General features: G+C 39.0%; 1 protein-coding gene across 11 annotated transcripts in view; it reads left to right on the forward strand.

Annotated features, from left to right (window-relative positions):
* LDB2 (LIM domain binding 2) overlaps nt 1–11,777 on the forward strand; it is a 363,923-nt gene extending 352,146 nt beyond the window's left edge. For 3 of the 11 annotated variants that reach the window (XM_058837474.1, XM_058837470.1, XM_058837475.1), the window contains 3 exons: nt 100–223; nt 1,378–1,529; nt 10,497–11,777. In XM_058837474.1, coding sequence (XP_058693457.1) covers nt 100–223; nt 1,378–1,529; nt 10,497–10,727 — 507 coding nt within the window. In that variant the 3' untranslated portion in view covers nt 10,728–11,777. Of the gene's footprint in view, nt 1–99; nt 224–1,377; nt 1,530–7,677; nt 7,821–10,461 lie in introns of those variants that run through there. The other 8 variants (XM_058837477.1, XM_058837476.1, XM_058837478.1 and 5 more) reach the window with 8 other exon arrangements.
* Nucleotides 11,778–12,188: the final 411 nt, after the last annotated feature.

Here is a 12,188-nt window from a genome sequence, read left to right on the forward strand (position 1 = left end):
AATATATATATATATATATATATAATTTCCAGCTATGTAAATACTGATCAGCAGAGGCTTTGCTTGCATGAAATTGTTCTATTCTGATTTTTCTTCTAGTTGTGTGTAATACTGGAGCCAATGCAGGAACTGATGTCAAGACATAAAACTTACAATCTAAGTCCTCGAGACTGTTTGAAGACTTGCTTATTTCAAAAATGGCAGAGAATGGTGGCCCCACCAGGTATGTTTCACTTCCAGTATTCCACTTATTTTATAGTAAAATTAATAGAGAAGCAATAGGAAGCTTACTTATAAAGGAAAGTAATAAAAATTAACAATGGTCCCAAAGCAAGATTGAAAATTATTCTGATATTTTATGATTTCTGTCTGACACAACTGATTTATAGGTGTGCACACTGAGATGGCTTCACTATGACTAGGATATAATTTAGTGCAAAAATATGTGTAAATGGAATGCAAAATGCCTACTGGCTCCATTAGAATTCATTGTTTATGTAATCCTGTTTCCTGCTGTGACTCTGAAATTACAGCTACAATTCATAATTAATTGTCTTTGAGACTAATATCAAGTTATTTACAGGCCTGGACCTAATCTCCTTCCTCTTACACCTCAAAATAGTAATTCTCTCTTTTTTCAGATTATAAAGGTTTTCATGTCTATGAGCGTTCACATAGGTGCCCCGGCCAAATTTTGAGAAGAACAATTGTCCCTCTCTGCTTTTCAGGTTAAGCAAAGCTGTGCAAAATTGTCCTGATGCGATCTGAGTTTTGCAGGCTTGCAGGGCAATGGCATTAGCACACTTTATGGGTTCTCCTGGGAGCAGCAGTTTCAGAGGTGAAGCCCACACAGGATGTAGGAGGAACTCCAAGGGTGGTTGCTTGTTGCTTGCTGCATCGATGGCAGCAGTAGGGCAGGAAGCTCCTTTGGCCTTTGTCTCTGACTGGGTCATTTAAGGCTGTACCCTACATTACAGTAAGACCTGCACCACTTCATGCTATGTGACCTTCAGCAAGTTCCACAGTCACTTTGGCCATAATGACCATTATCATGATACTCCCATAAGTAAAATGTTTTTGAATACCTTTATAGACAATTCTGGGATGATGCTTTGTTGAACTTTTTTTTTTTTTTTTCTGATGGATTAACAAACTTTGTTAATCCATCAGAAAAAAATTGAGAGCAGACTCCATTGGTTTGGGTCCAAATATCATCCTACGGTTTGTATGTTAAATCTAACACAACTGTTACTATTAAACTTAGCAATTTAAAACTAATTGAAAAAGTATTTCAGCACTTACTTCTTCTCATGGATCATTTTAATTCATGATTTACAGTATCTGCCATTTGCTTTCCTTCTTATCATTTTATTGCAGCAGAACCCACAAGACAACCAACAACCAAACGGAGAAAAAGGAAAAACTCTACCAGCAGCACTTCCAACAGTAGTGCTGGGAACAATGCAAATAGTACCAACAGCAAGAAAAAGTCAGCTGCTGCAAACCTGAGTCTATCAAGTCAGGTACCTGTAAGTCTCACTTTCCTTTTAGGCCTGAATCACTTACGGTGCTTTAATTCTTTCCATACATTGTAAAAAAGGTGCATTCTTGAGCCAAAACTGTCACAAGCAAAAGGCAATCTTGCACAGTGTGCTGTGGAAGCTGGGGAATTAGTAGAGAGGTGTGAAGAAGCTGGTCTCCAGTCCAGCTTTAATGCAGAACCCTCAAACAGAAGTGTCCTGAGGATCAGATGTGATTTTTTAAAGGCCTGGGCCAGTTATTTTTGTCAGGGGGAGTCTTTCCACTAGTGGTGGGACTCAGATTAGGCCTCGTGTTTTTAAACATAGCATGAGCCTTGCAGACTGCATCTGCCAGGTGCTAAGCGAGGATGTGTCCCAGCAGAGCAGGACAGCTGTCCCTGAGGAAGCTGCTGGTCTCTCTGTGTTAGTACCTGACCTCTAATTGGTGCCAGGTTCAGATGCTGAACAGGAGGAACAGGTTATGATTTAACTTACCTGCAGAGCTTATCTCTTTGTCCGATCACCCCACTTGCAGAGGGTAGATTCTCTGGAATGTGGCTCTCAGCTTATCCACCCTGCTAGCTGTAACTGTTGACATCCTAATTGTATAGGGAAACACCAAGTCATTTCCAGAGTATTAACTGCATCAGCACATTAATAATGTCACATTTACTGCCTTAGTCACATATAGGGGTAATCAGACCCCAAATTGTGACAAAGTGTGCCTTAGTCAATAAGGAGATTATGCATTTTAAAGCTTGGGGAATTAATTTGATATTACAAGAACCATAAAGTCATATCCTGGGAATAACATGCAGGTATTTTCATTGGATTTCTGGTCAGCAGATTGGAAGGGGTTAGGTCTCCTCTGAAACATGACAAAGAATATCACTGTTTTGTTAGCACAAAGCAGACACTTCCTAGGAAGTTTGAATACCCAGATAAAAAAAAAAAAAAAGAGTAGACTTAACACCAGTAACATGAAATGAAGATTTTTGTTTAGCAACTGATTTGGCAATCCACTAGTTTAAAGCTTGGGGTTTCAGGACATTAAACTCATATTTCCTCTTTGTCATATTAAAATTTTCACATGGCTCGCATCCCCAGAGTCAGATTCTTTCCCTAATATAGGCATCTCTGTGTTTTTCTGGCAGCACAAAGCAGTCAGAAGGCTGACTACCTGATCTCCTGGTGGCAGGCACCACTCTGCCCCAGACACTGATGGTGCCTGCCAGAAAAACCTTTGGATCAATATTCAACCATATTTAAGAAAAAGTTGCAAGGAAGTGCAAAGCCAAGCAACCAGCTGTCTCCAACTTTAAAAGACAGTAGAATCATTTTCTGTCAGCTACACCCTGGACCACAGTCTGACCCCCTGCCTCTCTTCAGCCTGCTCCTCCCTGGAGAGAGGACTTTTGTTGCCTTCAGTGGTAGCTGTGTGTACTTGAATGTTTGAATGAGACTGAGCCCTCTGATAAGTTACCTGTCACTTCACGATATTGAAAGTAACTTCAGGTGCTGAAGGCTACTGCTGACAGATGAAGTAGCCAAGGCTGCTCTTCTGATGGAGATGATAGTTGAGCATCTGAGACATATTGGTGAAGTTTATTATGATATGAGGGATGGACTTTTTAGCCTCCATTTACTTTCAGGATGTTGCATACTCAATGTTTTTCAATATTCTTTGCTTTCTGTACCAGAGTAGCAAAATGGTCCAAACTCTTTTGTATGGAGGATCAGGTTCCATTTTTAGGACACTTTTCCTTTCCATCTGCAAAGGGGAAAATGCTTAGCTGTTTGATTTGACATACTAACAGCTCTTCCCATCTTCCCCACAGCAAAGATAGCAAACCAGATGGAATTGATGGTTTGGCCACCCTGTAGAGTAGACAGAACTCAAAATAATTTTAGCAGGAGGATATTTCGGTGTAAAACTATTCAACGCTTTTCAGCTTAATAAAGAGATGTTATCCCACACTTCTTCAAAATTATGCATTCTTTGAAGTGGACCTTGTTGTCATTGCTTTCCGAAGATAGCTGCAGGTAGCAGTAACTTGCTTTCTGTTTCTTTCCAATAACTGTAACTTAAAGTGTATCATTTAGTAGTTAATGTTTGGTTTCCCTTACATGCAAGAAGACAAGAGATCCTTGAACACAATTTGGCAGTTTTCAATTCACTAAAATATTCATTTGGCCATACAGCTTTCTGTGAATGGGGCTTTCCTGCTCAGTAGAAAAAAACCCCACCCTACTGAAATCATTCACTTTCTTGTTAAAAGCATTTCCCCTCTCCTTATTAGAGAAGAGGAATGGAATCACTGCATCGTCTATCCAGATGGCTCAAATAACCAGAGCTACTTTCAGTTCCATTTTTCTCATCCTCATCTCTGGAGAATCCCGCAATGAGCTCATATCTATATCAACCCTGGATTAATATGAGGGCCTGTATTCCAACTTTCTCTTTTTCTCCAATGATTTCTTCCCTGCCAGCAAAGTCAGTCCCTCCACCAGAATCACATCTAATTTCCTGTCTCTTTTATGCTTCTGTGTTGTTTTAACTTTGATAGTAAATTAATCCTGATTAAACAGTGTTTTCTTAGCCTCTGTTCTTTGTGATATTTCTTGGTTTAGGACATTAGTAATTATTCCATTTTGCTCCTATATTAATGCTGCATGCACTCTAGCAAATATGTGAACTCACCATACTCCTCATCCACACTTCTCACTCACACCATTAACTTCTGTTTCTTTAATGAGGTCTTCATGCCTGGAGAGGTAAATGTCCCACATTTAGGATAGCATCCAGAAAACAGAAGTACCATCAGCTATGGCAAAGCTTGAAACTTCAGAGTTTTGTCATTTTCCCCACAGCCCCTTCCAGCTCTTCATATAAATAGATTGGGCTGAGTAAACCTTGATTAATGAAGGAATGTTCCTTGTCACATACATGTTCTTCTACTAGTAGAAGGAGGAGGTTGTGCCATTTCCTCCACCTGCATTATTTTCTGATCTGTTGTCTAGGCAGGGACAGTGCAGACAATACAGGGCCAAGCTCAGAAAGTGAAATGGCATGATTGTGCTTCCATGCATGGGTGAGGTTGGCACTGCATCCTGAAGCTCAGTTGTTGAAGCCAAATCAATCAGTATCATTTGTGCTCCTTGTGCTGCCTTAAATTTGTTAGCACTTCAATAGTGCTGTCACATTCTGATACATCTCTTATGGCAATCCATAAAAGCATTTGAGGGGTCTCTGCTAGTGGGTGGGTATCTTCCCTCTCATCAGAAATTTGAAAATGTTCAGTCTCAGTCCATTCTCTTATCTCTAACTATTATTTGTACTTCCTCAACTGTGGTAAATAAAACACAAAGTTTTGTCCTTTTGACAGTCACTTGCACTGTATTGTACCCATTTTCTCTTATGATGGTGGGATAAACAGTAGTTTCTGTAATTCTGTTGCTTCTCAGGCTACTGATTGCAGACCTTCAGTATCTCTTGTCAATATGACTCTTCTGGCCAAGTCCCTCATTTAATACCTTTACTATGTATTACATATTTCCTACATTCTTAACACAAATGCAGTTAGCCAGTGTGACACGATTGCACCACACAGCTCATTCTTGTGTTGGCCTGTTGCTTGTCCAGTGATGCTTTTGACCCAAATCCTGTAGGTGCCAAGGCAACACACTATAGTGTGGTGGAAGTAGAACTAAGTACTGCTAAAGTCAGGAAAACAATAGCACAAATACAAAAGTGTTTTTCTCACCAGAAGTTTTCTTTCTCAGGTTCTCATGGGTGCAGGCTCAGTACTGCCAGTGCTTCCCATAGATGCATTGACTGGTTTTAGTGCATAAAGAAAACAGACAGGACAGGGACCCAGAAACTGCAGTCTGCTTGGCTGCCTTAGTCTCAGCAGATGCCAATAATTTAAACTTGGATCTGTTCACATTCTCAATCACATCTGATCTTTGGAAGGCTCATTGGGCAGAACCTGGAGTTACCAGTTTCCACTTTCCTCTAGAAAAAAGAGCAAAGATGGGCAAGAGCCCTTCTTCAAGGTTCATAGAAAACCTGCCTTTCTAATGTTAGACTTCTTACCATTTTAAAGAAATTAGTTACCTATTTTGGGTATGCCATTGTCTTACCACTTATACAGTACTAATAATTTCCTCCAGTATTTGAAGTTAGCTGCAATATTTTCCCAAGTCTTTGCTCAGTTTTCAAGCCTTCTTACTGGCTAAAATCATATTCTTTAGCATTTTATATGTTCTTCTATTTCAAATAAAACTTTTTTGAAAGCCCTAACCCTTGTACTGTAGAGCAGTGATTTGTATACTGTGATCTTTGGATTAAAGGTATAAGCAAGGTCATCAGGAGGCGTCCATACAGCTATTTTTTTCTTAAATATCACTCTCTGTTAAGTTTAGTTAAAGCAAGGCACATTGGTCCATTTTCATATATTTGAAACTTGATAGCAATCCACAACTCTCACAAACTCTTAAGAACCATCGCTCTATGCTGCTCCCAGTCATCACCACAGAAATTAATAAGTGGATTTTGCTATCATTTACTAATGAAGATCCAGTTGAGTGTAATACTGTAAACATGAACCCAGTGAAATACCATGTGTTGGAAAGAATAAAGCACCACCACATGCCACTGAGTAAATGAAACATTCTTTGTTACATCCAGATCCAGAACCTCCTTCCATTCTAAGCAAGCGACATACCTCAATAATCTTTCTTTCTCTTTGTACCTCTCTGTAAGCTCCTCAGAAACCAAATCCATAAATAAACCTGCTAATGTGGAAGGGAGCAATACAATCTCTTGCGTGTTTCAGAAACAGGGTAGGTTTAGGTGGTTTGTAATGGATATTGTAGAATCAGAGCTACAGTTCCAGGGCCAGAGATAAGTGTCAGAAATTAGCCCATGTCTCAAAACCATGAAATTCAGAATCTAAGATTTAGTAGTAGGGAGATGAGAGAGAATAACTTTGTTTCCAGTTTTTGTGCTTTAGGCAAAACATTCCAAACAAGAACAGAATGTCAAGTTAACAGTGAGAATTATGATGAGATGTGAAAGATTTTTCTCTAGAAAGTGTTTACTCTGAAACCTAATTAAAATGTCATTTCTGTTTCTAAGGATCATTTCTATACCAACGTCAGTCTGATGTTTTTCTCATGGAAGCAGTGACCATTATGGGTGTGGGCAGCAGTGGGGCTCTCAGTCATTAATAATCTTTGTGCCAAGGAGCTAAAAAGTCAATTATTAAAATAATTACCACTAACACAATTCCATAAGAAGGCAAGCAGGAGGAAGAACCCTTCTTCTTTTGACTTAGCACTTAGAGGCATGCTAACTGCTAAAACTAGTGCAACTTTCAGTCCTTGGACGATGAGATGTGCTTGAATGATATACTTGAGAGTGCCAGGCATTTTAATTACCTTAGGCTTGTGAAGCACTGTTTGTCTACTTCTGGGGGCTGTGACAACAGAGCTAAGAACTGATCACGGGAACACACTGAGCAAGGCTACATATTAACAGCAGCAAATATGGCAGGCTCAGGGATGGGGAATTTTAAGTGGCCCACCAGATATTTTTACCTCCAAACTTCACTAAGATCTTGTTTAGACATAGAATGATCCCAAGTTAAAAAGCACAGTCACATAACTGGGCAGGGAAGAGCTAAATTTTGAGGCTTGGTATAGAAAAAAAAGATGAAACCTAGAAATGACAAGTCTGTTAAATAGAAGTGCTTGCATTTGAGTGTTGTACAAAGTGATCTCTGCGTATAGTTTACATGCGTCAATTTTAGTTTGGATGGCAACTAGGGTTATTACAGGTTGAAAGGTATGATATACATGAAAGTTGCTTTTTTGGTTATAACATACTACATTTCTATCACATAAGGTAAAACAACCACTGCTTTATTTACAGTGCTTCACTACAACCATATTTTACTATCATGAGACATTCCTTGACCAAAAATGTTGTTACTAATCACAGAGTAAATTAATAAGATTGAGTGACTACAGTCTAGATCTTTTTTAAGCTAATTTAGTCAAATATGTGCTACCATAACTAGGCCATAGCAGTGTGTGCTACCATGCAAGAGACTAGGGTTTAATTCTTGGATTCTGCTTCTCACTCCATGAGCAGGAGCTAGGAGCACTCCAGAGCTGCAGCCTCAACCCTGGGAGGGATGGAGCCTTGTGTCATTCAACAGCAGTGACCCCCACTGGCCAATTTAAGGAGAAGCATTGAGGGGCTCTAAAAGGAGTCACTTCCAGTCCTCCTCAGAGGTTGGTGGTCATTGCACGGGATCTAGTGAGTGGAGGTTCAATGGGTGCACTCGGTGGGGTCTTCAGCTTTCAGTCTGAGGAGCAGAATCCTCTGGGGAGGAAACAGCATGTGCGCTTCCTGAGACACTATTTTTGCCTGATATAAATGGCAAGATTGTCAAGAATTTTTTTTCAGATGTCCTGTAACGAATGCTGTGATATCTATCTTTTAAATAGAATGAGGGAAAATTCCACTAAACACAATATAATTGTACTTCAGTTCTCAGAGAAAGAGGGAGAGAGACTCGATAGCCTAGAGGGAAATACAAGTGCAAACTGTTCTCTCAGTGGGAGTCATTATACAAAAGGAATAATATTTGAAATGAACTCGAGAAATTAGAAGTGGAAATGCTTAGAAGGTCATTGAACGTCTCCCCATTGATGCACGAATGTTTCCTACCACAGATTGAGATTTTTTCCTGGCCTAGTGTTAGGTGACCTGAGCAGTAAAACTAGCACTGTTCCAATGGGATTGTTAATCCTCAGCCTGCCATTATCAGGAACAGGAGTATTGTTTTAGCAAAGAGGATTACATTTTTGTTTACTTACTGCCATCTTAGTACCCTAGTCTGCATCTCCTCAGATTGGCCTAAAGTGATTGTCTTCCTTTCAGCACTTGCAGCTGTTAAGCATATTTCCCCTCCCAATCATTTGGTGGATATAATACGTATTTAATTCTTTCACATGGCCTCCCCAGCCAGCTGTTGTAGCCCCATAGTGATTTTTGATGTGCTTGTCCAAGTCTCATTCGAGTCGCTGACCTCTTGCTGGTATGGCAACAGAGAGCTTGAGGCCTGTCCTTGAGAATATCGAAGTGAAAGGAACTGGTGCCACCTCGGTCTGTGATTCTGTGTTTCAGCCACTGTGGTCCTTTTTGCCTGCCATATAACACTGCACACTCACACCCAACTCGCTGTCCTCTGCCAGGTCTCTTTTGTCATTAATGCTCTTGCAGTACAATGGGATCATTGGTTCAGCAGTGCACACTATATACTGCCTGTTGTTTAGAGGGATGGGATAAATTAGAATAAACTTTTGCTTATGAACGCCTTTCTCTTTTAAACCTCTATGTCACAAAGCTGTGTGTGAGGTTTTTTTAACCAAATATTTTATGGATATATGGAGTAACAAAACAGACAAAGTGAAGAAGAAATAATGTAACAATTTTCATATACTCACAAATTTTTTACATAGCACAGGCTGAAAGTGTGACACAAACATTCTTTTGTAACATGCCAGCCTTCACTGAGGGATATCAAGAAATAGTGTAAACACTTGCAGGCAATAATTTGCATTGTTTTGTGGTGAAGGAAGTAGATATCTGATTAAAGAGAAACCTTATTAAATGCAAACATTTGTCTTCTGTTTGCTTTTAACATTCGTAAGGAGGAACAGATCCTTTAAAAAATGAATCCATTGTTCATCAGGATTCTTGGAAGGGCTTGTTAAATCAGCAGGAACAAAGCTACACATCAGGAATTACTGCACTTCTACCAAGCACTACCTGATGCCCTGACACCTGAGCTGCATGAAAAGATGCATCCCACATATTTCTTTAGCTGTTGGCACAGCAGCCTGATTCTCCCTTGAACAGAGAGAACAAGAGAGCTCTCTGGCTTTGCACCTTTGCTTTCCAATCTCAAGTTTGCACCTTTCTATCCCATGCTGCTTAGGGTTTTTGCAGCAAATCTGTGATGCACTGGAGTACAGTAGGCGGTTTACTTGTTTTCATGGAAGGACAATTTGTACTTAAAGCAGTGATTAGATGGATTCTTTCTTTCTTGCATGCTTTAGTTTCTGATGAGTACTAGCTTCATCAGTGTAATTATAATTAGCACTCTTCATCTTGCTTTTACGGTACCAGCTGGACAGATTGGTCCTCTTACTGCACAGATTGGCGGCAGGGTTGCCTACATGGAGTTAGGTGACAGGCACCATGAAATAACAGATGGTAAATTCAGGGCTTGTTGGCAATCAGCAGGTTTTTGCTAATGACTTAATTAGCTATGCAAATTGTCAAATCAGTGTGAACATTGTTTTTATCGAAAACTTTACCTAAATTAATTACCATAATTAAGTAGCAGAATGTCAAGTATATTGGATGCGCAAAAGGGCTTGGCTAGCTATGGATAAGAGAGTTACCATCTTTATTAGAGTGCTGTGCTCCATGTTTGAGAAGTCTGAGGATAAGAAATGTGATTTCTTTTAAACTACTTTTAAAATATGCCTATCACCAGGTTCCAACTGAGATACACCCTGGTGCCTCTCCAAAGAAAATGGCTCAGGAAGGATTTACTGGATAAACGCTAAATATTTCAAGGAGAAGTTTAAAGACAGTTTCATAGCCTATTTACTTGCTTAAAATCAGGCATATTTTTCAGCCTACCTGCTTTTCAGTTCTGGGGTTTCTGAGATCCAGAGCCATGAGCATGCAGCTATAGAGATGTGTTATAGTTTTTAATTAAATTAGAAATAAAGTGTAAGCCTCTCTCCTTGTTCCAATTAGGTGGGAACTTTTAACTCTGTTGTTCAAATATCACAAAGTTAAAGAGATGCAAATTCTCTAACATAATTTTTTTAAGTTGATTTTTTCTCTCTCAAGGTTTCCATATAACAAATATTGGGTGCTGTTCACAGGATGTGATGGTGGTAGGAGAACCAACTCTGATGGGAGGCGAATTTGGGGATGAAGACGAAAGGCTTATCACTAGATTAGAGAATACACAGTATGATGCAGCAAATGGCATGGATGATGAAGAAGATTTCAACAATTCACCTGCACTGGGAAATAACAGCCCGTGGAACAGCAAACCTCCTGCTAACCAGGAGACTAAATCTGAAAACCCCACACCTCAAGCTTCCCAATAGGTTATTCTGCAGCAGTGCCCGCTGTAAAGTACCTCAGTGGGTTATTAATTACTGTTTCACAGCATTCTTCAAAATAAAACTTAAAATAAACACCTTTCAAATGATACAGTATCTATTTCTAAACTAAAGCTATCCAACTTTTTTCGTTAGGGAAAACTCTTGTATAAACTTCCATATACATTCTTTGGAAGTATTGTCATACAACTAGATACTGGCACTGACCTCAATTAAAATAATTGAAAATTAAACAGCATCTCATGGCAAATTTCTGACAGTGCGTTTTATTGGAAGGGGTTGTTTTTTTCCTCATCAAACAATGGCCATATTTTAACAAGTCATCAGTGCTCAGGATCTCATTAACATAACTATGTAAAACTTTTTACAATTGTAATATATTTTCTGCTTTTCAACTTGCACCTGAAATTTCTTGTTTCAGAAAAAGATCAGCTTTTAAGGAAAAGTAATTTAAAGTAACTTTTCTTCATTCTTTAACTTTTCTTTCATCAGTTAATCATTTAAAGGATCCAGCATTTTTAATTTACATTTAGCTAATGCCAGTAGATACTCTATCCATCATTTAATAAAAATACTGAAACAAGAAATGTCTTTTTTTCATCAAAGACATGAGAAATATTTTTATGTGGAAAAAGACACCCAGTCCTATGAGAGTTTATGCTTTGTAAAATTGCTGTCGATCCAGATATTTTAAAGCCATGTAATCCATTAACTTTGTGGGCAGCTTAATAAATCTAAAACTTTTGTGTTTTTATTATTGTATCTGAGTTGGCTTTGTTGTTATTTCTTTTCATAGTATATTTCTTGTATAATATTTTTGTAAAGCCCTCATTTTTTGTTTTACTTTTTTGTTTCGTTTTGTTTTTTATTCCGGTGTATTTATGTGAAACTTTATAAAAGAAACTAATTTTTTCATTTACATATTAATATGTTCAACTCATCATGTAAAGACACAGTGAGTCAGTGTGTTATATAATACAACTGTATTTTATGTATGCTTTGCCAATAAGTGTGCCAATAAACTGTGTTAACAAATGTGCTCTTATACAATGCATTTACAGTTCCTTGTATGCACAACACACACACCCCCATGTTCAGGATCATTCACCAGGGATTTCTGGAATCAGTGTTTCACTGAATTGCAGTATTTTTGCAGCTAAAGGGAAAGCCTACAGTGAGGTGTGTATCGCTTGCAGCTCAATTTGGTTTGATGCTCTTTTTCGAACAATAATGATGTGCAGCACCACAGGTGAGTTCCAGCAGTGAGAGCCAGGCGTGAGGGAGTGCAGGGCATCCAGCCAGAGAAGCTCCATCCTGAACTTTGCATCCCTTGCCTTCCAGGGCCAGGGCTTATTGGAGCGGGGATTTCCACTCTGCTGAATTCTGTCTGATAGCTTTATGATGAGTCCCTCAACTGGTGATGAGAGGATTTTAAAAATCCTCCTT

This window comes from Poecile atricapillus, chromosome 4, assembly GCF_030490865.1.
Source record: "Poecile atricapillus isolate bPoeAtr1 chromosome 4, bPoeAtr1.hap1, whole genome shotgun sequence".
Taxonomy (NCBI): Eukaryota; Metazoa; Chordata; class Aves; order Passeriformes; family Paridae; genus Poecile; species Poecile atricapillus.